Source organism: Lissotriton vulgaris, chromosome 4_1 (genome assembly GCF_964263255.1).
Source record: "Lissotriton vulgaris chromosome 4_1, aLisVul1.2, whole genome shotgun sequence".
In the NCBI taxonomy this organism is placed as follows: Eukaryota; Metazoa; Chordata; class Amphibia; order Caudata; family Salamandridae; genus Lissotriton; species Lissotriton vulgaris.
In genome coordinates this window covers 408,008,013-408,034,313 of record NC_141691.1, presented here as the reverse complement: position 1 = coordinate 408,034,313, position 26,301 = coordinate 408,008,013, and the positions used below count along the sequence as shown (strand labels likewise).

Genomic DNA, 26,301 nt, shown 5'->3' with positions numbered 1-26,301 from the left:
TTAATGTGTAATAACTTCCGTCAATGTGTTTCATAGACTGTTGTAAAATCATTCCGCTTTTATGACAATTTGAGCAAACAAGTAACATTGTTGCATTCACCACAACTGCCGCCCCCCACAGCACTATGTCCCACGTTGTGGACGTCACAACTACAACTTCCAGCATCCCTGGCGATCACCGCCCCTAGGCCACACCCACCGGCCGGCCGACCGGACGGGTTCTTTAGCACTGTGCTTGGGCGCGGCGCACTAGCGATTGACCGCACTGCCGCCCAGACCGCCGGATTCATTCCGTGCTCTAAGTAAGTGCTGCGCGACTCTTGGACGCGCCTGACTCCGTTCTCGCTATATGCTTTGAAACCCGAGCGTGTGACTAACGCTAGCCCGCATCTTCCCCGACAGGTTCCAGCTGTCTACACTAATCGCTTGCTGGCGCGGAGTAACCTCTCTTCCCCCATTGCCTGGGTCTTCAGGTACGTTGTGTTCCTCCCGGGCACACCAGTTTGATGGGTGTTAGTGCATACTCGTTTCAATAACATTGACTCTAGATTCTATGTTTCTTACAATCTCCTAGATCCCACGTTGAGACGGCTCAACATGTGAGCTCTCTTGGACTCCGCGTGTGCACCGCGTTGCGGGCACTACACCCTATTCTCAGTCCTTGTTGAAGCACAGGTAGGACCCGTTTTTAAGCACACAATGCGTGCACCTTTCATGTCTGTACCACCCCCTTCCCCTGGTTTGCCTCACTGAGCCCATTTTCACTTATTATTTCAGAATTTTCTCCCTGGTTGAGTCCTCCTACACCACGACTAGTTCCATGCCTTGTGCAGGTAATTCTTTTTGTTTGTTCCCAGGAGTCGGAGCATTATGCAATAGCTTCATGATAGAAACCTCTGACACCCACTCTATATGTTTTTTACAGAACAACAGCCCCCAGTCCCTGTCCTGAAGAGAACCTGTAATAACGCCGGTTCGAAACGCGTCGACACCTCCACCCTGTGGCAAACCTTAAGGGTGACCCTAGGATAGAATTTCATCAATTACTTTGGATCCTAGTTGTGCCAACCCGTTATAAATAACTAACCACAGGATTGGTTGACAGGCAGGCACTTTATTCCATCTTTCCCGCCTGTCCCATGGTCTCATATTTCTATGGACTGGTCATATGCTTTTCACCTGAAAGTTTTCTGCGTTGTATAGAACGGCAATTGATTTTGTTTATTGATTTCAGTATTGTTTTGGTGTGTCTCGTTCACTCAGTTTGCTTGATGTATTTTTGTAAGTGTTGTACATTTGTAAATGTTGTAAATTTGTATATAATGTCATCATGAATCCACTGTCGTAACAATTGTTTTGTTTGTGTTTGTGCTTTTGAATTTTGAATCTAAGTAAAAAGAAAAAATAAATTTACTTTGGGATTTGTACCCGGTGGTCACGTGGTATACATTAACTACGTGGTTGAACAATTGTTTTTGTTAAAATTTCCTGTCCAGCCACTTTTTTCTGTTTTCCTTCATAGCATGAGAGCAGCCCCAGGATTAGTTTGAGCAGCCATATTTGCTGCTCAGACAATGTTATGTTTTGTTATGTTAACAGTAATTTGTAGAGCTCACATTCACCAGGCGGTTTCATGGCGCTGAGAAAGGACGGCAGTTGTATAAGAGTGAACGACACTTCAGTTATACGCTTGGGTAAATAGCCAGGTCTTAAGTAACTTTCTAAACTCAGTGTAAGAGCCAGCGGTGCGCAAATTGCCTTAGTGCCTGTGGCGTGTCTCCAACCCGGCTTTGCAAAACAGCTTGGTTGAAGAAAACTAAGTGCTCAGATCAGTTTGGCCGGCCTAAGATGTGCCAAACCGACATGCGCACTTTACATTGCACACTATCCCCTCCTCCCTGCCATGCCCGGCCTGCCTCACCCAAGACTCTCTGGCTCAGTCAGTGGGGGAAAAAAGTGATAATATTGTTATATTATCATTTTATTTTCCGCTGACTGACTCAGTGGGCCAACGCTCCTCTGCCATTACGGACGAGCCGCCTCTGCACCCCTGCGAATATTTAGTTCACCACTACTAAGCTAGTATACTAATGTCACCCTAATATGTAAAGCACAAATGGTAAGGCAATTTCCATGTTTCCCAATATGAAAAGTGTCTGCACTATGCCAGCATAACTGACCTAGCAAACTCAATTTGAATTCAGAGGTAATGAAACCAGTTTCACGGGCACAACAATGGTGCTTCAAGGACCAAGCAGGAAATGTGTATACTGAGTTAGCAACAGAGCAGTAGCTATATCTTGGGAAAATAGGAAAAGTGGCCTAGCAATGGTGCTTTACATATCGGGAGAACGTGGAAACTTGGTTAGCAATGGTGCTTTAAATGTGGATGTAATGTGGAAAATGGCATGACAAATGTGTGTGCTATAAACCAGGGAACTGAAGACACTGATATCATGTTAGAATCTGTAACCTGACAGGTAAGTCTAAGCAGTAGCGGCTGCTGTCGAACGTGGGTGAGAGGGGGAATGAAAAAAAACACTTTCCTGGGTACAGACGGTCGATGCCTCTTCTCCTCTGGCTACTGGCAGCAGGAAGCCCCCTTGGCTCCCAGACTCCCCAGGCCAATTATGACGCTGCTGTCACCAGCATTACAGCAGCGTCGTGTGTAGTCTGAGTGGAATTGTTCGGTGCTCAGACAGGGACATGTTCTCTAACCAGGCTGTAGAATACAGCCTAGTGGGGAACATGCTAAGTGTGCCTTAACTGTTTGGTCGGCCCAAGATGGCAAGCCAAACTGTCATGCGCACTTAGGGAGTGCCCTTCACTCTTCTTCCCCCTGCTCTGGCCAGCCCAGCACGCCCCTCCCCGTTTGAAACAATCAAACTGAGCCACAGTAGTATGGAAAAATAAAATGATAATAACATTGCGTTATTATTTTATTTTTCCTTTTTGAACTGCTCAGAAATCAGTGGGGTGCTGCTCCGCCACCTTAGCGGAGGAGCCGCTGCAGGTCTAGAGTCTGACAGCTGGTTTGTGATTGATATCTGTAGCGATGGGTAAGAGAAGCTGACGAACCCTTCAAGTTTGAGCAGAGCCTTTATTTTAGAATACTTAATTAATTCATCGAAGTAACGTCTAAAACCTATGACTTTTTGGCTAATATAGTAAAAAAAAATTGTGATGTAAATTGCAGTGCTAAGCCTCATATGCCTTACTCTCCTCGAACATACATCTACCCTGTACCCTGTACCTACCTTCGGTATGTACTCGCTATATAAAGGTTACGGATGTATGACGTTACAACGCAGGCTATTACAATGCCTGCCTTTACAACGCGGTTTTTACATCGCATACCTTTACAACGCATAGCGCTTAGAGGTGCTGGATAGTGAAAAGTTTAATTTTCTATTCCAACTCCAGTCCCCGTGGACACTAGGGAAGGTGTTGGATAGATAATTAAACTTATTCCCTATCCTAGAGCGCCCCCCAGCGCAATACGTTGTAATGGTTTGTGTTGTAATGACAACGTTGTAATGGTAGTGCGTAATGGTAGTGCGTTGTAAAAGTATCATTGTGAAGGTTGTTCACCAAAGGTTACCAGAGTGTAAACCAGTTTCCATGCAACACAGACATCTTATCAATAGAATATGAAGAAATAAGTTAAAATTATTGAAGTGTCAGATCATGTTTTTGCTTTTCAGAAAGGAGACCTCATAGATATCATTGAAAAAACCCCAGTTGGCACATGGACAGGTTTGCTGAACAGCAAGGTGGGATCCTTCAAATTCATCTATGTGGATATTGTGCCCGAAGAGCAGGAGCAGCCCAAAAGGATACGAGTGCACGGAAAAAACAAACGATCAAAGCCCAAGACCTTAGAAGAGCTCCTGGAACGCATAAACTTGCAGGTGGGTGGTAAGAGCGGAGAACATGGTGTACTGGTAGGCAAATAAATACTTTCTGAAAACATACAGCAGCGTGCATACAATACCTAAAAATTGATGGGGTTTATTAGCAGGAACCTCATTAAAATGATCGCTGTTTTAGCGGCAGGAAACTGCTGCTAAAACGGCGATAATGGGCTTGCTAATATGCGTTATAGAATTCCAATAGAAGCCCAGGTTAGATGTGCAGGACATCTAACCTGGGCTTCTATTGGAATTCTATAATGCATATTAGCAAGCCCATTAGTGCAGTTTTAGCGGCAGTTTCCTGCCGCTAAAACAACGATAATTTTAACAAGGTTTTGCTAATATGCCCCTATGGTCCAGGTTACATAGCCATTATATCACGCAAGGCAAGGCAAGGCAAGGGCTTCAATGAGATCAGTAAATCTGGAGTAACGCAAGATTGCTGCCTTGCATTACTCTGCCTTGGGAAGACGTTGCATGGATGGAGTGTGGGTGTTCCGTTTTGCACAAGACAATCTTGGTTGTAATGCAGGACCATGTTGTAAGGGTGCCTGCATTGGCACTAGGCTGCAATGAGTGTGCCATTGCAGGGAGAGCGCAGGAATGCACCATATCTCAGTAGATATAGTGCTATCCTGCCCTCTCCCCGTCACGCAGCGAGGCAAATTGTCATGCTGCATTGTGTTGCGTGACTTGTTAGTAAATCTGACCCCCTTCCATTTACATGTTTTTATCTAATAAAGTCAGGTCCTCTGCCCAAACTAATGTTTGATTCAGAATCTAGGACTCAAAATCACATCCAGATACATAAAATGTGATACCAGAAGGGAAAAAAAATTGGTACAAAGGCAAAAACCAACAAAGGAAATTGATAGACATTTTCATACCAAATAAAACGCTGTCATTGAAACAAAACCAATGTAAATGTAATTTGTACTTGTAATGCGCATTAATAACCCAACTGGGGTGTCCTGGCGCTGTAACGCATACCGCTGTAGAACCTTCCTGGCTTTTCCCTGTGAAATGTCCACCCCGAAGGTGAGGCCAGGCATCCCAGCGCTGTTGGGGCCGTTGTGGAGATTAAGAAAGCTATTGCCCAGAGTTGCATAGTGGGACCCATGATAAGAATAGGCACCGAGGCGAGAATTATCAGGTCCAAGGAAATTGAGCCCAAGACCCGCCGAGGCAGGAATTGAACCCTGGTCCCAGGCCAGACCTCTGCATCAGAGTCTGCTGCTCTAACCATTGAGCCACACTTCTCCACAAACAAAGAAACATATATTAAACGTTGAACTGAAGCTGGGATAGAAAACCTCATAAAACTATAGCAAGAGTTCCCATGGAGTATAGAAAGCACAGCCCACCCTGTTACAAAAAAAAAAATAAAACAGACAGTTTTTACTTGGGGGAAGGTCTCTGGTCACGCTGAAGAAGTAAAACAGAGCCTCATGCTAAGACCAGTTACCGATTATTATTGATATAATTATTTCAATGATTCAGGCTCAATTTTTGTTGAACATCATTAATTTAATGTTCGAGTCAGACATCAAGACCGGTAGGTGTTAACATAATGACAAGATTCGGTTTGGGTCTTTTTCAAGAATACGTCATTCTATATACCGCAGGATGAGATCAGATGTTCCCTATCGAAAAGTGAGATTTCTGGTCCGAAGTCTGAGTCATTACACAGGGCCAGAATCACAAAGCTGTATGTGCACCTAATATCAACTTAGACGCACAAATAAATGCATTTGTGAGGGCGAAATGTCATTGCTGACTCACAGAAACAGAATCGACTTTGGGAGTGTATTTTTACCATTGGAGATCAGATGTGTTCACACAGAAATGCAGCCAGTATTGTGGAATGCTGTATTGAGAGCACATCTGCTAAAACGGAGGGCTTGTGGGTCCTTCCTGGGTGTGTCCAGCAGCAAAAATTGCTGAAAACAAACACATTTGTAAGTCTGTGAGCTTTCATCCAACATACGCAAGTAGTGGATGAGGACTAACGGCCAGATTCATCAAGCCGAAAACGGCTCGCAAAGGTCCAGATTCTGAGAATCTGGCCCTTTGCGAGCGCTATTTTTTCATTTGGGATTCATCATCCCAAATGCAAAAATCGCAATTCTAGAAATCGCATATTTGCGAATAATTGCATTTAAGGAATCTCAATTAGAGATTCCTTAAATGCAATTCAAGAAGCATTTAAAAATTGCGAAATCGCTATTTTTGGCCGCTATTTACCGCGAAGTCTGACTTCGTGGTAAATAGCGAAAACAGAGAAAAATGCACTTTTGTGCATTTTTCTCAGTTGTATGTTACACACACACATGTCCTTTGGACATGTGTGTGCGCAACATCAGTCTACATTTTCATTTCTGCTTGGTAGCACGAGAGTAAGTTGGTTGTATGTCTGACACCATGGGGTATATATATTTATTTGTTGCTTATTTTTATAATTCTATCATGTCTTTCATGAATTTGTATAATTAATTGATGTGTTTTCTATAGAATTGCTTGATTTATAACGATTTTTATATGAATTTATATTTACAAAAAAAAGAAATAATAAATACAATTTTTTGAATGATTTCTGTTTAGTATTACCTTCCTTCTGTCACTAGTCTTTGATATGTATTGATGCATGCACACAATTGAAGTATACGGAATGTTCTAATAGCCTTGGAACCCTAAGTAGCGGGATTGGGCCGATTGATTGTATGTGCTATGGCTCATTTTCTACGCTCAGTCTTTTGTGGAGAACAAGGGTCGGGGGATCTACAATGAGAATTCCTCATTGAATTATTTCCCAAGGTCTGAGGTTTTTCCATTTCTTTCCTGAATCTCCGGTAGTCCTGTGCCTCCATTCCATGTATGGATGAGCTGCTGCCTGGAATGCTACTTGTTGTTGCTGTAAGCTGTGGGCTGAACGTCCAAGAAAGAACTTATTTTCTTCTTCATTGTCAATGTCTGTTGCATGGAGACTCTGCCCTCATACATAACAAGGCCGGGTCACCCCCCTTGCCTCCCATGCCTGCCGCTGCCTGCCTGCCTGCCACTACCTGCCTCCTGGGATTGAGCGACCCAGTCGCCGCTGGGCCGCCCGGACCTCTCCACGTTCTCCCGCCTGCCGCTGCCTGCCTCCGTGCTGAGCGACCCAGCCTCCGCTGGGCCGCCCGGATCTTCCCCCGCCTCCCTCGCTTGACCCTGGTTCCCCGCTGCCGCCCGCCACCCAGAGGTCCCGCCGCTGCCTCCCTGCGGCCCCGCCCACCACCAGCCCTTTGGCCGCCCCGCTCCCGCCACCCAGCTGACCCGCCCACCCGGCTCCTTACTTATGACGCCCCCAGAGCGACCGCGCAGCGGACGCGCGCAGCGGGAGCGCTGACTGAGCGCCGAAGGTGCGCCAAAGGTAAGCCCGTCTGCGCCCGTCCGCGCCTGGACCGCGCCCAGCGCCAGGACCCCTGGCTCCCGCAGACCCCAGCCCACCCGCCGGACCTACGACGCCACCGAACTCTACGCACTCAACGCCGGAAGAATCCCGGGGTGCTATTGAGCGACCCCGAGACGCACCCACGGACCCTTCTGCTGCAACGCCTGCAAGTTCACCTGCATCCGGACCTGCACCACTCCAGCAGAGCTCAAGACCTCGACAAGCAACAGCAGCAGCCACCTAAAGTGCATCCTGCTCAACACCCGCTCTGTCCGCAGACACGCCATCGAGCTCTGGAACCTGCTCGACACTACTTCACCAGACGTCGCCTTCCTCACTGAAACCTGGATGAACGCCTCTTCAGCGCCCGACATCGCCATCCCAGACGGCTACAAGATCATCCGAAAGGACCGCATCAACCACACCGGAGGAGGCATCGCCATCATCCACAGGAACACCATCCGCATCACGACACCCTCGCAACCGCCGAGCACCTGCACTTTCAGGTCCACATCAACCCCAAGACCCCCCTCAGAGGCACCCTCATCTACAGACCCCCAGGACAACGCACACAATTCAGCGAAGACATCGCCGACTTCATCAGCCCGCACGCCCTCTGCTACGCTGACTACATCCTCCTAGGGGACCTCAACTTCCACCTGGAGAACAACAACGACCGCAACACCACCACCCTGCTGGACAACCTCGCCAACCTGGGACTCAAGCAGCTGGTGACCACCCCCACCCACTACGCCGGACACACACTCGACCCCGTCTTCTCATCCAGCAAGGACATCGCCTTCAGCTACGCCACCGGACTCCACTGAACGGACCACAGCTGCGTCCACTTCAGCTTCGGAAGGACCACGATCCACCACCACCAGCAATAGGTTGCACGCAGGAGCTGGAACAAGATCACAGCCGACCAGCTCGCGACCTCCCTGAACATGAACCCTCCCACCAGCACAACGAACCCTAGCCAGGTGGCCACCAACCTCACGAAGTGGATCAGCGACTGCGCAGATGAGCTCGCCCCCCTGAGGACCCCGCCCAGCAGACCCGGTAGCAAGAAAGCCCCATGGTTCACTGACGAACTCAAGAGCTCCAAGAAGAACTGCCAAGCCCTCGAGAGAACCTGGCGCAGAGACCCAACACCGGACAACATGACTGCCCTCATGCTCGCCACCCGAAAACACCACCAACTCATCCACGCCACCAAGAAAACTGCATTCAAGGAACGACTGCACAACAACGCACACAACAGCAAGGAACTCTTCAACATCGTCAAAGAGCTCTCCAACCCCAACGCCGGAAACAACGACATCACCCCTTCGCAAGACCTCTGCAACTCCCTCGCCTCCTACTTCCACAACAAGATCGCGGACATACACAACAGCTTCAGCACTCAACCGACGAACGCCACGACCGAACCACCGCCCCCCACCACCACCCTCCGCGCCTGGACTCCGATCAGCACCGAAGACACCGTCCGCACGATGAACTCCATCCACTCCGGATCTCCGACCGACCCCTGCCCTCACCACGTCTTTAACAATGTTGACGCTGTCATCGCACCCCACCTGCGGGACATCATCAACACCTCCTTCGACACCGCTACCTTCCCGGAGAGCTGGAAACACGCCGAACTCAGCGCCCTACTCAAGAAGCCATCGGCCGACCCCACCGACCTCAAGAACTACCGCCCCATCTCGCTGCTCCCGTTTCCTGCAAAAGTCATCGAGAAGACCGTCAACACGCAGCTGGCCGCCTTCCTCGAGATGAACGGATCCCTCGACCCCTTGCAGTCTGGCTTCCGTGCCAACCACAGCACCGAGACCGCCCTGATCGCAGCCACCGATGACATTGAGCGCTGCTCGACAACGGAGAAACAGCGGCCCTCATCCTCCTCGACCTCTCCGCGGCCTTCGACACTGTCTGCCACCGTACCCTAGTACAACGCCTCAGCAACGTCGGAGTCCAGGAGAAGGCACTGGAGTGGATCATCTCCTTCCTCGCCGGAAGGACACAGAGAGTCCGCCTCCCTCCGTTCAGATCTGAAGCCACCGAAGTCATCTGCGGCGTCCCTCAAGGCTCCTCGCTCAGTCCAACCCTCTTCAACGTCTACATGAGCCCCCTCGCAGACATCGCACGCCAGCACAACCTCAACATCATCTACGCCGACGACACCCAGCTGATCCTCTCCCTTACCAACGACCCCACCACCGCCAGAGCCAACCTTCACGAAGGGATGAAAGAGGTAGCCGAATGGATGAAGAACAGCCGCCTGAAACTGAACTCAGACAAGACGGAAGTCCTCATCCTGGGATCCTCACCCGCCGCTTGGGACGACTCCTGGTGGCCCCCCGCCCTAGGCAACGCACCCAAACCAACAGACCACGCACGCAACCTGGGCTTCATCCTGGACTCCTCCCTCTCCATGACCAGACAAGTCAACGCCGTCTCCTCGTCATGCTTCAACATCCTGCGCATGCTACGTAAGATCTTCCGGTGGATCCCCACCGAGACCAGGAAGACGGTCACCCAGGCCCTCGTCACCAGCCGTCTGGACTACGGCAACTCCCTCTACGCCAGAACCACCGCCAAACTCCAGAAGAGACTCCAGCGGATCCAGAACGCCTCAGCACGACTCATCCTGGACATCCCCAGTCGCAGCCACATCTCCGGACACCTGAGAGACCTGCACTGGCTCCCGGTCAACAAGAGAATCACCTTCCGTCTCCTCACCCACGCACACAAAGCCCTACACAACCAAGGCCCAGGATACCTCAACAGCCGCCTCAACTTCTACGCTCCCAAACGCCAGCTTCGATCGACCAGCCACGCCCTCGCCGCCGTCCCCCGAAGAGCCACCACAGGGGGACGGTCCTTCTCCTACCTCGCCGCCAAGACATGGAACTCCCTCCCAACCCACCTCCGCCTGACCCAGGACCACCACGCCTTCAGGAAGCAACTCAAGACCTGGCTGTTCGAGCAGTAGCGAACCTCCCTCCCCCAGCGCCTTGAGACCCTCTGGGTGAGTAGCGCGCTATATAAATGCGATGATTGATTGATTGATACTTCAACAGGTTTTATGGACTTTTCTTGGGTAATGCACTTTTTTTCAGAGCTGTGGCGACATGTTTACTGTGCTTCAGTCATGGTTCCACCTCGCCGTCTGCAGGAGGATCTTGGCAAAGTGCCTGTACATGAGTGTCACACACAGGAAAAAGTGCTGCACCCCCTTTTTAATGTACTTGGGGGTGCCCACAGGCCTTTCGCATGTTGCAAAGGACATTCAAGTCAATCCGTTTCCCTTACCTAGAGTCAAAAGACAGCTTTCAGAGGTTGAAGCGCAGCTTAGTTCATTTATTTTGCATCCTCAGGTGTTTCATGATGTTTTTTTTCTCATAAGATCTGTATTAAATGTCTTACAGGAGTCCGAGATCAGGGCTGTAACTAGGTCAAAATGATGGTATAGCCGGAGTAGTGGGAGAATTGTCTAGAGGCAGTGCAACTAGTAGTTGTGCCTTTTATCCTTATGTTGACCTTGTGGACACATGTTCTAAGGCCCTGTGCTAAGAGGGTCTATGTGCTACGAAAAACAGGAGAGATTAAGGAGCATTGAAGTCCTCTGCATTAAAGTATCTTATGACTTTCGTCATTCCTGTTTCCAAAGCTCTGGCTGTTTTGTAGCTAGAGAGGTCTTCCCATAAGAGGCAGCACTGTACTATGACTCAATGTGCTTCATAGCAACCAGACGTCCAGGTAGGCTGCTCAGGTCCATGGCATGTTCTTCCAATGCGGACGCCTCTTTGGTGAGCAGATCTTAAGCATATTCACGTTTCTTATTTTGATTGTTGGGGATCTAAACTCTGGTATTTTTCTAAGGTACCACTATAACACCTCAGTCTTCCCTTATTGGTTTCAACGTCCATCAATTTGGTATCATGTCCCAAGGGATTGGGAATTTTCCCACCACAGCTTGCGTTATGCTGGGGGACTTACTCTGTACTCTATTGAGCGTAAGTTATTTAGATATGTAAATTATATAAAGTAAGAGAGGCTTCAGCTTTAAAAGAGGTAAGAGGTTCAAATCAAACAATTTGCCAAACGTTTGCCATGTCAAGGCTTACGAACATGGACACAAACTTTTAATTTTTCTTGTGAAAAAATGTATAAGACTTTGCAAAGTCATCAGTGGAAGGTGAAGAAACACATGGAGAATTCACGTCCTCTAAGTAGGAATTGACAATGGAGCTCAAACAGTAATAGGAAGCAGAGTATGGCTGAATTGTAGACACTGATAGAGGGTTGCAGATAGAATCACAGTGTGGTAGGAACGGTCATGGGAAATGAATATCTGAGTATTGGTAGGAGATGTGAGACTGGGAAACCACAGCAAGCCTGGCAAAAATGCTCAAACAAGCCTTGCTCTCTTCATCTCCTCGTGCAAGTTCTCTTTATCCATCTATCCATCCATCCATCTATTCATCCTTCCATCCTTCCTCTCTCACCTTCTCTCCTCCTCTGATTTCTTTCTCTCAACCTTCCCCCCTCTCTTTCAGCCTCCCTTTGCTTGCTACAATTAGGCTGGGGAAAGTGAGGCAGACCGCCAGCCGAACGGGGAAATGCCTGGTGGAATAAATGGCCTGTCTGACCTTAATGGCAATGTTCACTTGTCAAGTATCAATAAATAAAAAAAGCACTTGACGTGGATCTTGGAGATGAGCACAACATAAACCAGGACAGGGTTGTAGTATGATCCTGCGAGATAAGATCACACAATGAAATAGGGTGGCGAAACAAAACATAAGTGGAAGCCTATTGGAGAACTGTAGTGTTCCTGAAAATAGGCGACCATGAATGAGATCAAAGAGGTAGGAGGATCATGGCAGAGTGACAGAACCAAGAAGGTCACAGAAGTATGGGGTTCTGACCACCGCAAGTGAAAACAGCCAGAGGCAGAGGTAGCAAGACCATGGTGCAAGGAGGAGAAAAACAAAGATAGGCGGAGCATGGGACAGGGAAGAGGTAGCAAAGAGAATGCAGGTGCATGGGAAAAGTAGTGCAGAGCAGAGAAGAGTAGATCACAGCTGCACATGGCCCAAAGCAGTGCTTAATTTGAGCCTGTGCTTTCTGCTGCTCAGCACCAGCACGTTATTGCCATCACCGGCTCTTATGACAGTCTGCCACATGGTGGTGCTGTTTGTCTTATTTTTTGAGGAGCACAACAGCTGCTGTTTAATAATTAAATATACGTTAAAATCACTAATACCTGCCACACAAAGCAATAAGAATAGCTTGGGTGGCATGTATTAGTCATTAATGTTTATTTAAAGTCTGAATTGTCACACTTGATGAGTGTGATACTAGTAGTGATGGTACTGCAATTGGCAGCGCTAGTGGGAGCAATGGACGGTGAGAGCTGCAGTGGCTTCCTGACAACTTTTTTTTCACAAACTAAGCACTGATACAGAGTGCAGATCAGTGTTTGCATGGGAGCAAAGAAGGCAAATACACGGAAGGTAGACAAGGTCATATATGATCACGCAGACAGTCAAAGTAGGGAATGTGAAGGGCAAAGGATAGTGGAGAAGAAAGCAAAGCACTGGCCAGTGCACAGAGCATAAAAGAAATTTCAGAGTGAGAGCACTTTAAAATCCCAGCAACACCATGGATGGTAATGAGGGCAGCTACTCCTTTACCATTGCACAAAATGAACGACGAGAAAGAAAATATTAAAAGAACACAGAATATTACATTTGGCATGAAGAAGGAAGTAAGAAATTATTGGAAACTAATGGACGGAGTTAATACAGCAACACTACTGGTTTTTTCGTTGCAACACAGCACAAGCTAAATCGTGTCTAGGCTCTTCCCTATAGCAGCCATGATAGCAGAATAAGTAAGAGAAAGGTTAGAGGTGCTTTCTGGAAGGACATGTAGAAGGAAGTGCTTAAATGCTAAGATGAACCTTCCAGAACTGCTAGGCAGCTGTAGAGATCCTTTCATGGTCACAGAAACATCTGGAGGTAAGATTTAAACTAAGGTGGTCATTTGTGGACCTCAAGCACTTCTAATAGTTTAGGTGAACGATGGTGCTGAAGATACTGAGGACGTTGCCCCATGGGCATTTGTAGGTCCAGGCTAAAGATGAGGGATTTTAATACACAAACACGAGGACTATCAACAGAGCATGACCAAAAGTTGGTTAGGTGGAAGATTTGGGGGAATTCATAACAATTTTGCAGAAGCGTAGATATCAAGTGGTCTTTTTGAGCCTTAAGGAGAGCATGTTGGTGACAAGAGAGGTTTTCTGCCAGTAAGCCCTGCTTTGACGTTTTGAATAATACATAGACTTTTTGATGAGTCAGTGCTTTTCTGTTTCTGCTTCCAAGCAACAAAAAACGTTACTGGCAAAGCCGATCTTGACAGTATTGACAAATTATTCAGTTTTTTCTTAAGTGCTTATATGTATGAGGAATAAAGAAGTCTATGTGTTTTTTGTTTTATTGTGTGTGAAGAATACTGACAGTTGTTGGTAGTATTGGCAGATTTGGCAACGTTTGAATGGCCAAGAGATCTCAATTCCTCTTTCTGATTGACTGGTGGTAAGTGTAAGAACGTACCAGCAATTTTTAGAAAGGCTTCTATACCTTTAATTGAATAATACCGCCTCTGCTCAGCAGAGCTCCTGTATTTTTAATGAAACAGTTCCACGTCTCAGCAAAACCGCTATGCTGTTGGTGGGACAGCACCAGCAGCTCTCAAAATAGTGTGTTTACTTGCTACCATCACACGCAACACAGGTGCAAACTTCACTCACACAGAGTAAAACTTAAACACAGACAATAGCCGAGAAAGCGTTGCCTTTTCTTACATTCACACAGAAAAGTATAACACACAGCATCGGGGCAAACTTCACTCACACAGAGGTTAAACACAGCCAGCAACAGTTCATACCTCATAGTACGTGCACACCGTGCCACTCGTGCCTCTCACGTACACTCTCTCGCTTTGCTGCATTAGATTCATGTTATGATTGTCTAAGGAGTAGCCTTTTATTTACAACTCACAGGGCTATTCAAACCCAAGACGAGAAAGAGAAGTATTGTTATTATTCTTTTACAAAACAAACATTAATAGGCATCAAATGCAATTGGATACATGAGCATCACCTTCACATTCTAGGCACATGCAGCCCATCTTGTTGTGACATCCGCTGCCTGCATTGTATCAGAAGGCCCAAATGCGCAACAGCCCTCTCCCTGTTCTATCCATCCAGGACACCCATGCAAGACACTGCTGCAATCTTCAATAAGGCCTTGACAAGAAGATCATTGCATCACTTGAAATCCAGTCGCAGCCGGCATGACTCGTGGGGGAAGGAGGGGTTGTGAGGGGACGGCGGTGAGGGGGTCGTGCTGGGGGGATTTAATTAAAATGTATATATATATATAGACTTATCTTCCGGGGTCCTGCACCGTCTCAACTCCTGGCCGGGTTCCATGGAACAGGAAGCAGGCAGCCTCCCTCCCCTTCCTTAAGCCAATCACAACGCTGCAATGGTAGCACTGTGATTGGTGGTGATAGCACCCAGGCAGGCGCCAATGAAGAGGCTATTTTCTCCATTTAGGCTGCATGCAGCCTACATAGAGAAAAGGGAGAGTGCGCATGACTGGTTTGGTTTGCCGCAGATGGCCGACCAAATCGTTAGGGCCTGAAGCATTGGGCTAGCCACTCCTCCCCTGCCCTCCAGCAGACCAGCCCACGTGCCTGCCCCTAACAAAACCCTTCTATTTTCGGGCAGTGCAAGAAGCAGAAACATAAAAATGGTTGTTTTACCATTTTATGTTTTTGCTTCTCGCACTGCGAGAAAGCAGTGGGGCGATGCTCCTCCACCTTAATGGAGGAGCCGCCCCAGTGGCAATCTAGGGCACCACATAGCGCATCAGCCCACCAGAATACCTGAACACAAGCAGCCTCCCCAAAATTCCAGTCATTCCAAACATCGCATGTTAGGGCCGGAGAGTTCAGAACCAGCAGAAGGTCAGTTCACCCCACCCCTGCCGGGTGTACGCACAAATCAATCAAACGCCCTCCTGGGGTCAGACCTGTCTCAGAATCTCCATTCTTTTGTCTCCCCATATATTATTATCCTCCAGGGACCCGCCAGTTTCTCAGGATGGGTGGGTGGTTGGCGAAGTGGTTGCTGTTCCAGCTCTGCTTCCAGGCAGGATCAGAAGGGATAAAGAGGCCAAAGACTCTGGTGTGCCGCCTTAAATGGCTCCCAAGGTCCATGCTGCGCCTCCTGAATTTGCGACAGCCCATCCCCCAACATTTGCACTTCCTGTGCAGGGTAGTGTTTCGGCCCATCGCGCAACTAAGGGCGCCCCTCCTCTAGCCGCGGGGGGCACCTGCTCATTCACACACACGGAAAAAATGCACGTGCAATCGGAAAGAAAGTAGCCAGCAGCAGTTCTGACATCATTCACAAACATTGGAATGTCCAATGTGGGATCATCAGGTTAGGAATATCCCTAGCTCCTATCCGGAAACCTGAGATCTATCAACCACAACTTACTGTTAATTCGGACACACCAATAGATGTTTGCCAACAAAACACTCCACACGTAAGTATCATCCCTACCCCTTTCACTATCCCTGTCCTTATCCCTATAAATCCTTATCCCTGTCCCTATCCTAGCTCTATTCATAGCTATCCTTATCCCTATCCTATGCCTCCCTCTCACATTATCTAAGAGTTGAACCTGATGCTGCAGATTCAAGAAGTGGTTAGGTTCAGCCCCTACGCTGCCGCCACATGCTCCTGACCCAGACTGGTTAGAAATCTAAAACCAGCCTCTCAACCATGCTGGGTCAACCACTGACTTCCTTCTCTAAGGCTTTGCCATCACTTATGAGATCACGGCTCAGAAATATCATCCCCTTTACCTAAACCAGCTGTGCACTGAGCAGTTGTGGCTTACAGCTCTACATAAAACCCCAACTAAATCAAACAACAAACATCCAGTTAGTGGTAGAAAGAAGAAAGAAATAGGTTATGTGGCAGGGTAAACTGGAATTATGTACAACACGTAGAGGGCAAAGAGCTGACCAATCCACCTTGTTGGGCCTGGGTGCAAGGTTCAGCAGGCTTGGAGGTCTTGCTTCAACTTCAGACAAGAAAAATAATTGTCACCTGTCTAAAACAGAATGGCAGATACCTACCAGCAGGGTAGGTCTTAGATAAAAATTAAACCATTGTTTTTGATCATGGGCAGGCCCTGGTGGCGTCACCTGGTGACAGCAGAAGTATAGAAGGATTTTTGTGGAATGATGAGTCATGTCTGGCCTGGAATGACTCAGCCTGTAGGGATTTGGTAATAATACATCGACTGTGCTTGCTTTCATGTTGATACTTTATAAGCTTGTCCTAAATTTCCCATATTATTAGCTGACGTCCTGGTACATCAATTGATTGCTTAGAGCCGCCCTACTGACCTGATCATCCTTTTTTCTCTACAGTTATCTGGGTAATTACTTTTTGCTGATGACGGCCCTTTGGGCTTCGGTGCCAAGCAGTGACTGTTTGTAACTTCTATCGTTTGTTAGTTGTGTGGTCTGCTGTCTGATGGAAACCAGACGGTTTGCACTTTGTGTTTCACAATAATGTGCCGATTGGCTGGACAGAGTCGGGATCGCCTGAAAAGGCACCTTTCCCAAGAATATTTAAAGGACGGTGATTACACAGATTAGTTTTTAAGAAAAACAGAACAGATGTGTTTATTTTTTTTTTTTGGGCGTATTTCTGTCCATCGAATAAAGAACAACAGGAAACTGCCTGTTCTCTGTGGTTTGTACCTTGTGTTTTTAATACCAGGGAAACTCACGGGGGCATATTATCAAGGGGGTTTATCTCTGCTTTTTTAGCTTTAAAAGCCTAGAAAGCGGAGATAAAATTATCTCCCTATTACCAAGCTGTCGCTAACACCAGTTAGCGACAGCTAGTAGGAGATAGCGACCATCTTGGGCCCCACTTTACATGTCAGTGATATTTATCATTAATGAGATGCAAAGTGGGCGTGCCAAGATGTTAGAGACTGAAAACAGTCGCTAACATCGCTATCTCCTATTACCAACTTTTGGAGATATTCCCGCTAAGCGGGAATATCTCCAAAAGCTAACACCTGCCCTGAGCAGTTCTTAGCCATGTTATCCAATGGGAGGTGGATAACATGGCTAAGAGCATTTGCTCGATAATGCATGAATATCGCTGACTTTTCAGCGATATTCATGCATTTCGGCCGTTTTTTATCGCATTTGCGATAAACCTTGTTAATAGCAAGGTTTCTCTGCGATAAAAATCGCCGATGTGCGGCGATAATGTTTGTCTCTAAACAAGTTAGAGACAAAAATTACCGCTAGTTGTTGGTAATATGCCCCTCGGTTCTTGAAACCACGGCTTCCTCTAAAGTGAGACACCCCAGTGGCAGTGGCTTGAAATTCACAATCGAGGAGAACATTAGCAAAGTCAGCAAGAATGTCCAGCATGGGCTCCTGGAGTGTGGACACTGCAGGCAGGTCAAGGTGTCGCTAACTCCAGTGAATTCCTGTGATTGGCTAGAAGTAACAGTGGGGCATATTACCAACAACTAGCGATAATTTTTGTCTCTAACTTGTTTAGAGACAAAAATTATCGCCGCACATCGGCGATTTTTATCGCAGATAAACCTTGCTATTAACAAGGTTTATCGCAAATGCGATAAAAAACGGCCGAAATGCATGAATATCGCTGAAAAGTCAGCGATATTCATGCATTATCGAGCAAATGCTCTTAGCCATGTTATCCACCTCCCATTGGATAACATGGCTAAGAACTGCTCAGGGCAGGTGTTAGCTTTTGGAGATATTCCCGCTTAGCGCGAATATCTCCAAAAGTTGGTAATAGGAGATAGCGATGTTAGCGACTGTTTTCAGTCTCTAACATCTTGGCACGCCCACTTTGCATCTCATTATGATAAATATCACTGACATGCAAAGTGGGGCCCAAGATGGTCGCTATCTCCTACTAGCTGTCGCTAACTGGTGTTAGCGACAGCTTGGTAATAGGGAGATAATTTTATCTCCGCTTTCTTGGCTTTTAAAGCCAAAAAAGCGGAGATAAACCCCCTTGATAATATGCCCCAGTATTTGCCCACTCTTCTCATTTAATGGATGCAATCGCACCATATCTCTGTAGGCTCCACCAGCTCCACCAAACCGCGCCTCTCACCAGGGTAGAAATGGCGCACGATAGACAGAGCAGGTTGAATATGCTCTCTCTATTGGCTGTCCTATTATTTGTTACACAAACTTACGGGCAAGGGTATAGAAAATACTGCAATGACCAAAAATAGATAAAATGGCAACAACCAACAGGCAATACTGCAACAGAACTTGATAGCCCCAAAGAAGTCAAAACATCAAACCAAGATGACGTAACCTATGCGATGTACTATGAAGCTCCCTCCGATAACGTTTCAATCTTTCCTGTGACTTTTGGCCTCCCACTAGTCCTAATTGGAACTAACAACTGCAGAAGTTACACGCAGCAGGAATTTTCCCATGCTGCAGTTAGATACTTCTGTTTTTTGTCAACTACCTCTAGGGGCATATTACCAACAACTAGCGATAATGTTTGTCTCTAACTTGTTTAGAGACAAACATTATCGCCGCACATCGGCGATTTTTATCGCAGATAAACCTTGCTATTAGCAAGGTTTATCGCAAATGCGATAAAAAACGGCCGCAATGCATGAATATCGCTGAAAAGTCAGCGATATTCATGCATTATCGAGCAAATGCTCTTAGCCATGTTATCCACCTCCCATTAGATAACATTGCTAAGAACTGCTCAGGGCAGGTGTTAGCTTTTGGAGATATTCGCGCTTAGCGCGAATATCTCCAAAAGTTGGTAATAGGAGATAGCGATGTTAGGGACTGTTTCCAGTCGCTAACATCTTGGCACGCCCACTTTGCATGTCATTAGTGATAAATATCACTGACATGCAAAGTGGGGCCCAAGATGGTCGCTATCTCCTACTAGCTGTCGCTAACTGGTGTTAGCCACAGCTTGGTAATAGGGAGATAATTTTATCTCCGCTTTCTTGGCTTTTAAAGCCAAAAAAGCGGAGATAAACCCCCTTGATAATATGCCCCCTAGTTATTGCATGCCTGCATTATGGCTCTTACATTTGAGGTCTAAAGAAAAAACTTTTGATTCTTGCGATCTTTCCTTTGTTGATGCAAAAAACTCTAATTGGGAACATTCCTGCAGGCTTCAGTTTAACCCCAGTGTGTTTTTTTGCACACTATTCCCAAGTGTGAATGGGCATTAAAAGCTGCAGTAGTTTCCCTGCATGATCAAACCTCCGTTTGCTCTATTTTTCACCCCGATTCTCCTGTGAACATTTCCCCTGGTTATTCCTGGAGGAATTAGAAAGGGGAAATGCCACAAGTCTGAGAGTCAATTTTACTCAATCTGGGTTCCAGATTTGGCCCACAGACTCTTTCTGCCCTATCTTGGATGGAGACTGTGCAGGACGCTGACTATACCCATAGATGATTCAAGGCTCTCCACTTCCAGAAGAAGGGACTATTTAAAGGTAGAAGTAAGGTGACTCAACACAATTGAGATAGGCAAAAAAAAGCTTTCACCAGAAGGCATGGTGCGTTGTTTGAATTGGACACGTGGGTGAGTGTTTCTTACGTGTGAAGTGGTGTCCCGAGTATATATATGAGAAGTCCCTTATTCCCCCTTCCTTGAGTATGGATTGAACCTTTAGTCAGATTACGAGTGGTAGTTCATGGTGTTTGAGACATGTTTTGAAAGACTTAATTTTCCTAGAAGGTGCAATTGAAAGATTAATGAACTAAACAAACACCTCTGGTAACCAGGTTCAGAAGGGCGCACTATCGTAAGTCAAGGTCAAGTAACAATAAAATACGTACATACAGTGCTTTTAAAGGGTAGGAAAGAGGTCGGCTACCAGACAACCTCACAGTACCCACGAAGTGGGTATTCATATAATACAGAAACAGATCCTCCCTGAGCACTACCTGAAATAAGATAAATGTTAAATGGTAGTAAACCAATTGTTTCAAGTGCGGTACAGCCAACAAGGCGACAATATCAATATAGTTCATAGGTTTCAAAAGCGTGTCACGCTTCACCAATCTGTTCTTTGTGTTGTCCAGGATTCAAAATCTTCCAATTTAGTCTTGTCCAAATACATGTCTTTAATTTCAAATCAAATATCAGCAGTTCCAAAAGTAAAGTCAATTACATCCACTCTGTAAAAAAGGCAGCCAACACGTGTTTCGTCATGCACTATTCCGTGCCAAACACTCGTGAGACTTGAGAATGGCTGCAGCAGCTTTCATTCCCCTGAAGAAAGAGCGCACATCTCTGAAACGCGTTTGGAAAAGGATTCAAATACGGACAAAACTTCACCATCGTATGAGAGATTAAAGTAAGGTGTTGGAACCTACCTACTGTGAGTGCTTCTTCATTTGCAGAGCCATTGTTGAATATTGAACCACACAACAGCTTCGTCGTGGAAGGAGCACCACCCAGTCAATTAGGAAGGAGCCGTTGGAGAAGGGGGCCATCTGCACACGAACCTTTGAGTGCGAGATAGCGCAGCAGTGCCAAAAACTAATGAAGGTGACGCTTCGATGCCGGGGCTCACTGGGAGCTTAACTATTCACAGTGAGGTCAAGATAAATCACTGTGACCTTTTAAATCTGGGAGCCACGCTGCAGAATCCACTATGGGTTATCTACAGAATACAAGTCCCACAATGCACGCTACTAAGCAGGCAGATGAAATGCCTTAAAACACTCGTGAGACTTGAGAATGGCTGCAGCAGCTTTCATTCCCCTGAAGAAAGAGCGCACAGCTCTGAAACGCGCTGGGAAAAGGATTCAAATACGGACGAAATTTCACCATCATATGCGAGATTAAAGTAAGGTGTTGGAACCTACCTGCTGTGAGTGCTTCTTCATTTGCAGAGCCATTGTTGAACATATATGTATGTATGTATATATATATGGAAACAAGGCTCCTCCTCAGCACGCTCTGCGCTCGCAGACACCGCTTCCACGCCAGCAAAATGAGGGACGGACCAGCAAAAGTCAGCAAGATGTTATTTATTTAACAAATCCCACAAAACCAGCGACGCGTTTCGGGCAAAGGTGCCCTTGTATATATATGTTCACTGGAAAAAACAAAGGTTAAAGGGATGTTATACTTAGGCTGACATTTCACTCATACAAAACCAGAGAAATTCAACAGTTATAGTTAGCTGAGCTAACTATAACTTGCGCCCCCGCAATGCACTTCTTTTGAATTCACATAGTACATCACTGACACATTTTTTACACGGAATTTCAAGGTTTTTTAATATTCTATTTCCTAACTATAACGTCCCTGTATCATGTGCTTTTCCGGTGAATTTCTATGTTTTTTTAAAAATCTATTTTGTAACTGTAATGTTCCTGTATCGTTTAGTTTTTTCAGTAAATTTCTAAATCTTTTTTTTAAAATTCTATTTCAGATCCATAATGTCCTTGTTTTTTTATGATTAAATAGTGAGCATTGCATCTGTATGGTGCAGCACTTAGGTCCATACATATAGTTACAAAATGAACTACAGCAGGTGTGGTTTACTGCATCTTCCCTTCACCCAATCAAATTTTGAGATTTTTTCAAACCACCAGCACACATACATTTTCACTGTCTTTCATAGTACCTACTGTAATGTTCAGCTGGAGACCTGTCCTGTGTGCTACTCCTCCTTCCTACAAAATGCTTAGAGTGTGGATTGTGGGCTACAGTTATGTCTATTGGGCTAAAGAGGCTGCAAAAAAGTAAGGTATTGACAGGGACTTGGGTTTGTCAAATGTTTAGATTAGTTAGTTTGGCCAGAGAGGGTTAAAGTTTCATCAGCTGCTGCCTTTGGTTAAAATTATTGTGGATTTCCAAGCTCCTCACCTCATGATTGTGCACTGTTGTGGCAATGACCTAGCCACCTTGACTGAGGTAGGGCTGGAAATCCTAATGAAACATACCTTTGCAGAACTGATGTTGCTTTTCCCTCACAGTGTCTAGGTATACTCTAATATATGTCAAAGATAGAAATGGAAATGGTCAAATCAATTCCGTCCACAGATTGACAAAGCCAGGAAACATGTTAATAAAACTGTTTCGGCTTTCCTCAGGGACCATAACATGGGCCCTATCTACAATAACAATCTGCGTTTTGACATGTATGGAATATAAAAAGGTTATGGAGTTCACTTTTCAGACAAAGGGATCAGGGAGTTTCTAGGCAACCTGAAACTTTGCATACAGTCTTATATGTAGCTGTCTTATACACACTCTCAACACAAAGGCTCTTGTCAGAGCCACCTAAGAGCCCAAAATGTTGATCATTTTCTTGTTAAATATTTTTGGGAGGAATCAACTACATAGTGGCCTACAGCTCATCACAGGCCCGCTACTTGTCTCACTCTATGCAGATACATTATCCTATATGTCCGCGACCCACAGGTAAATCTTGATCCACTCCTCTTTTCCGGCTTGGGTATAAATTGGAGCAAGTCCGAAATGTTTCCTCTAATGACTGGCACGACTAAGTGGAACTGCGAATTCCCGTTAGCATGGTGTGAGGAGTCAGCTAGGTATCTAGGAATCCAGATTCACAGGGACAAGGAACAGGTTGTTCTGCGGAACTACTGGCCAGCTTTACACAAATAGAAATTCAGATAGAGCGCTGGCTGAAACTCCTGCGATCGCTGGCATGCAGAATCGCGTTGATGAAGGGGGTCGTGCTTCCTAGGTTTTTATATCTATTCCATAACATCCCCATTCGGCTCCCGGATAGGGTTTTTGATACTCTTAAAACGCATCTCATTAGATTGGCGTGAGGGGGTGGGCGACCGAAGGTCCATTCGGAAACCATGACCTTACCATATGAAAGGGATGGATCTGGTGCTCCCGATTTCAAACTTTATTATCTGGTTGCGCAGTGCAGCTTCGCACACTCATGGTATCATCCTGATGCGCGTATTCCCTATAGCAGACCAGAGGCTGACCTGGCGCTCCCAACCCCCCTGCATGCTCTACTACCCCAGGGGCTCCCATGTGACCCCTGTGACATTCAAACAGTGTCAACAACAAGCTGGGCCTGGAGTAGGCTGTCGCGGGTCGTGGGGGCCATCCCCTCTACTCCTCGGAAATACCTCTTGCTAATAATCCATGGCTTCCCATCACTAAGGAGAGACTAGTACAGCGTACATTGTCATCTTACTCCATGACTAGGTTCGGTGACTTGTTTCCGGAGGGTCATGTCTTAGTCAGTAATAAGGGGGGTAAATTTAGCGGCGCGTCTGTCATGGCTGGATTTTCTGATTAGATGGGATCAGCCCCTAGGGGCCCCTCCAACCCAGCCAGAACGTAATCACATCCCTCCTCAGGACCATCTATCCAGGCACCTGGGTACCTACCTGAGGATGGGGAACTCGCAATATACAAGCTCATATTATTAAAAACACCACTAAATCTATAGGGATACTAAGAATACTCACTGATTACTAAGGATATCCATACCCTACACCACACTCATACATCAGTTAGTCTCGCGGCCACTCAGACCCAGACTGATCTACCTCAGGGCAGACATGACACACAATCCGGTGCGTCTACACATGGGCCTGCATAACCCAATGCTCTCTTTTCCAAACGGTTCGCAATCCGGCAAACCTCCACGCCAGTATCCTCCCTGACGCTCTCACTTACACAAGCCACAATCCTGTGGGTATACACGCTGGTCATCCTCCCCAACGTTCTCACTAACGCCGCATATCAACGACGACCACATTCCTATGAACACCTTCAGATATATGTCTCTTCACTAAGGGTCTGCTACTACAATAATATTATGGGAAGACGCTGTTTACAGGATTATGGGAGGGTGTAGTACCGTGGTCCCTTAGTTGCAGGTCTCCTCTCTCCCTCACTATTACTTACCTGATCAGGGGTAGCATCTGTTCAAACAGTAATACCTACCAGGAAAGATTACCCTCACTGTATGGGGACAAAGATATACACACTATGTGATTGAGTTATTTCTTGATTTAAGCGCTCCTACTCCCTTCTGATCCATCAGTGGCTCAACGGCAACTGGCTAGAAGCCAGGTTAGCTTTATCATAAAAAAACTCATGCACACTAATTCACTAATTAAAATGGGGTCATTTATTGTAACAATAATAAAGCATACATATACAAAACTATGGGGTCTCTATAACTAGCAGTAACTTTAACACACCGCTGAAAGAGAAAAGATTAGACATACAATAGCCTAGGGAATAAGAACAAGATTAAAGTGTAAGTGTAAGTGTAACTAATTCAGACTACCTCACCTATTAGAAGGAAGATTTCTCTCTCTCTGCCTCTGGTGGGATTAGGGCTCTCTCTGTCTGTCCCTCCTTCACCACATCACCACGCCTCTGGTTCAGTTGCTCCAGCTGACAGCCTTCTTTGATGCCCTCTGCACTGCTCTCTCTCTCCTCATCTTCAGCAATCGTCTGCCTTCTTTCTCCATTCAAGAACTGCACTCTATTCTGCAGCTTCAGCAGATATCCTCTCTCTCTCTCCAAGCTGAACTGAGCTCCCAGCTGTTCTGAGCTCCAAGCTGTTCTGAGCTCCAGGCTGTTCTGCACACAAGCTGGAATGCACACCACGCTGAACTGAACTCCAAACTGAACTGAACACTCCTCCTCTCCTGTAGCTCACTAATATGGATTCCTCTCCCCTCATGGAAATTTCCATCAGAGGGCTGCCTCCTACCGAATTCCTGTGCCAGCTCCCAGGCTTCCACGCAACCGCAGTGGCCATCTGCTTGTTACGTCTGGGCCCAAGAGAAAAACACATTTCTCGGATAAGAAGCAGTCCTAACCGGATTTTCCTCTAGCACACAACAGCCTTAACTATAAACATTGCCTTTACCCTGAAAAGCCTCTCAGCTTCATCAAGATGGAGTCCCTCTAGCTCTAGGCCTGTAGGCCTGAAAGGGATGAAATGCCCCTTAGCTCTGCCAGAATACCTACATAAACCATACCAATGTGTCAAGTATGTCAAAGCCAATAGGCAATAGACAGGTTAGAGTCAAGAATAAGGGATCTATCATCATATTAAGCAGCTATCCTCTTCTAGGTCTGGAAGAAAGGGCTTAAAAGGGCCAACACAGGCTAAGAATACCTATACTAGATGTGAGCAAGACTAAGATCTATATCACTGCTAAATAGAGCCAAAAACTCTGCCATTACATTCCACCCTTAGATCCTTATCTTGCGAACATCGATAAACAACAACATCCATATAAACAAACATCAACACAATCTATCAACAAATCAAAAACCAAGAAAACTCTCTAAAATGAATGACAACTTAAGGAAATTCCACCTGAAACTCAATTGTAGGGAATACAAATCTAACAACCAACTGAAAACAAATCAAAGCACCCTTGATTCGAATGCTGAAACATATCTGAGATTGGATCTGATAACAACAGAAACTAACAAAAGCATCCTCAAACTAAATGTGCCTCAACTTCTAGTGATATCTGGTGAAATCTAGTGATGTAGGGACTTATGTATTGAATGAAAACAGCAAGGGGCCTAAATGGGGCCTACCTACTTCGGACAACTTAAGAACTAAATGTGTTTCAACTTCTAATGAGAAAACAACAAAGGGCCTAAATGAGGCCTACCTACTATGGTCAACTTAAGCTAATGATGACACATGAAATCTATTGGTGTAGGGACTTAAATGTGTAATAAAAACAACAATGGGCCTAAATGAGGCCTACCTACTATGGTCAACTTAAGGTAATGATGACTCATAAAATCTA

The 26,301-nt window shown here is 46.2% G+C and overlaps 1 protein-coding gene across 1 annotated transcript in view; it reads left to right on the top strand.

The window, feature by feature from the left end:
• SASH3 (SAM and SH3 domain containing 3) overlaps positions 1–26,301 on the top strand; it is a 200,993-nt gene that overhangs the window by 140,844 nt on the left and 33,848 nt on the right. The window contains exon 6 of the mRNA XM_086918809.1: positions 3,705–3,911. Coding sequence (XP_086774935.1) covers positions 3,705–3,911 — 207 coding nt within the window. The remainder of the gene's footprint in view (positions 1–3,704; positions 3,912–26,301) is intronic.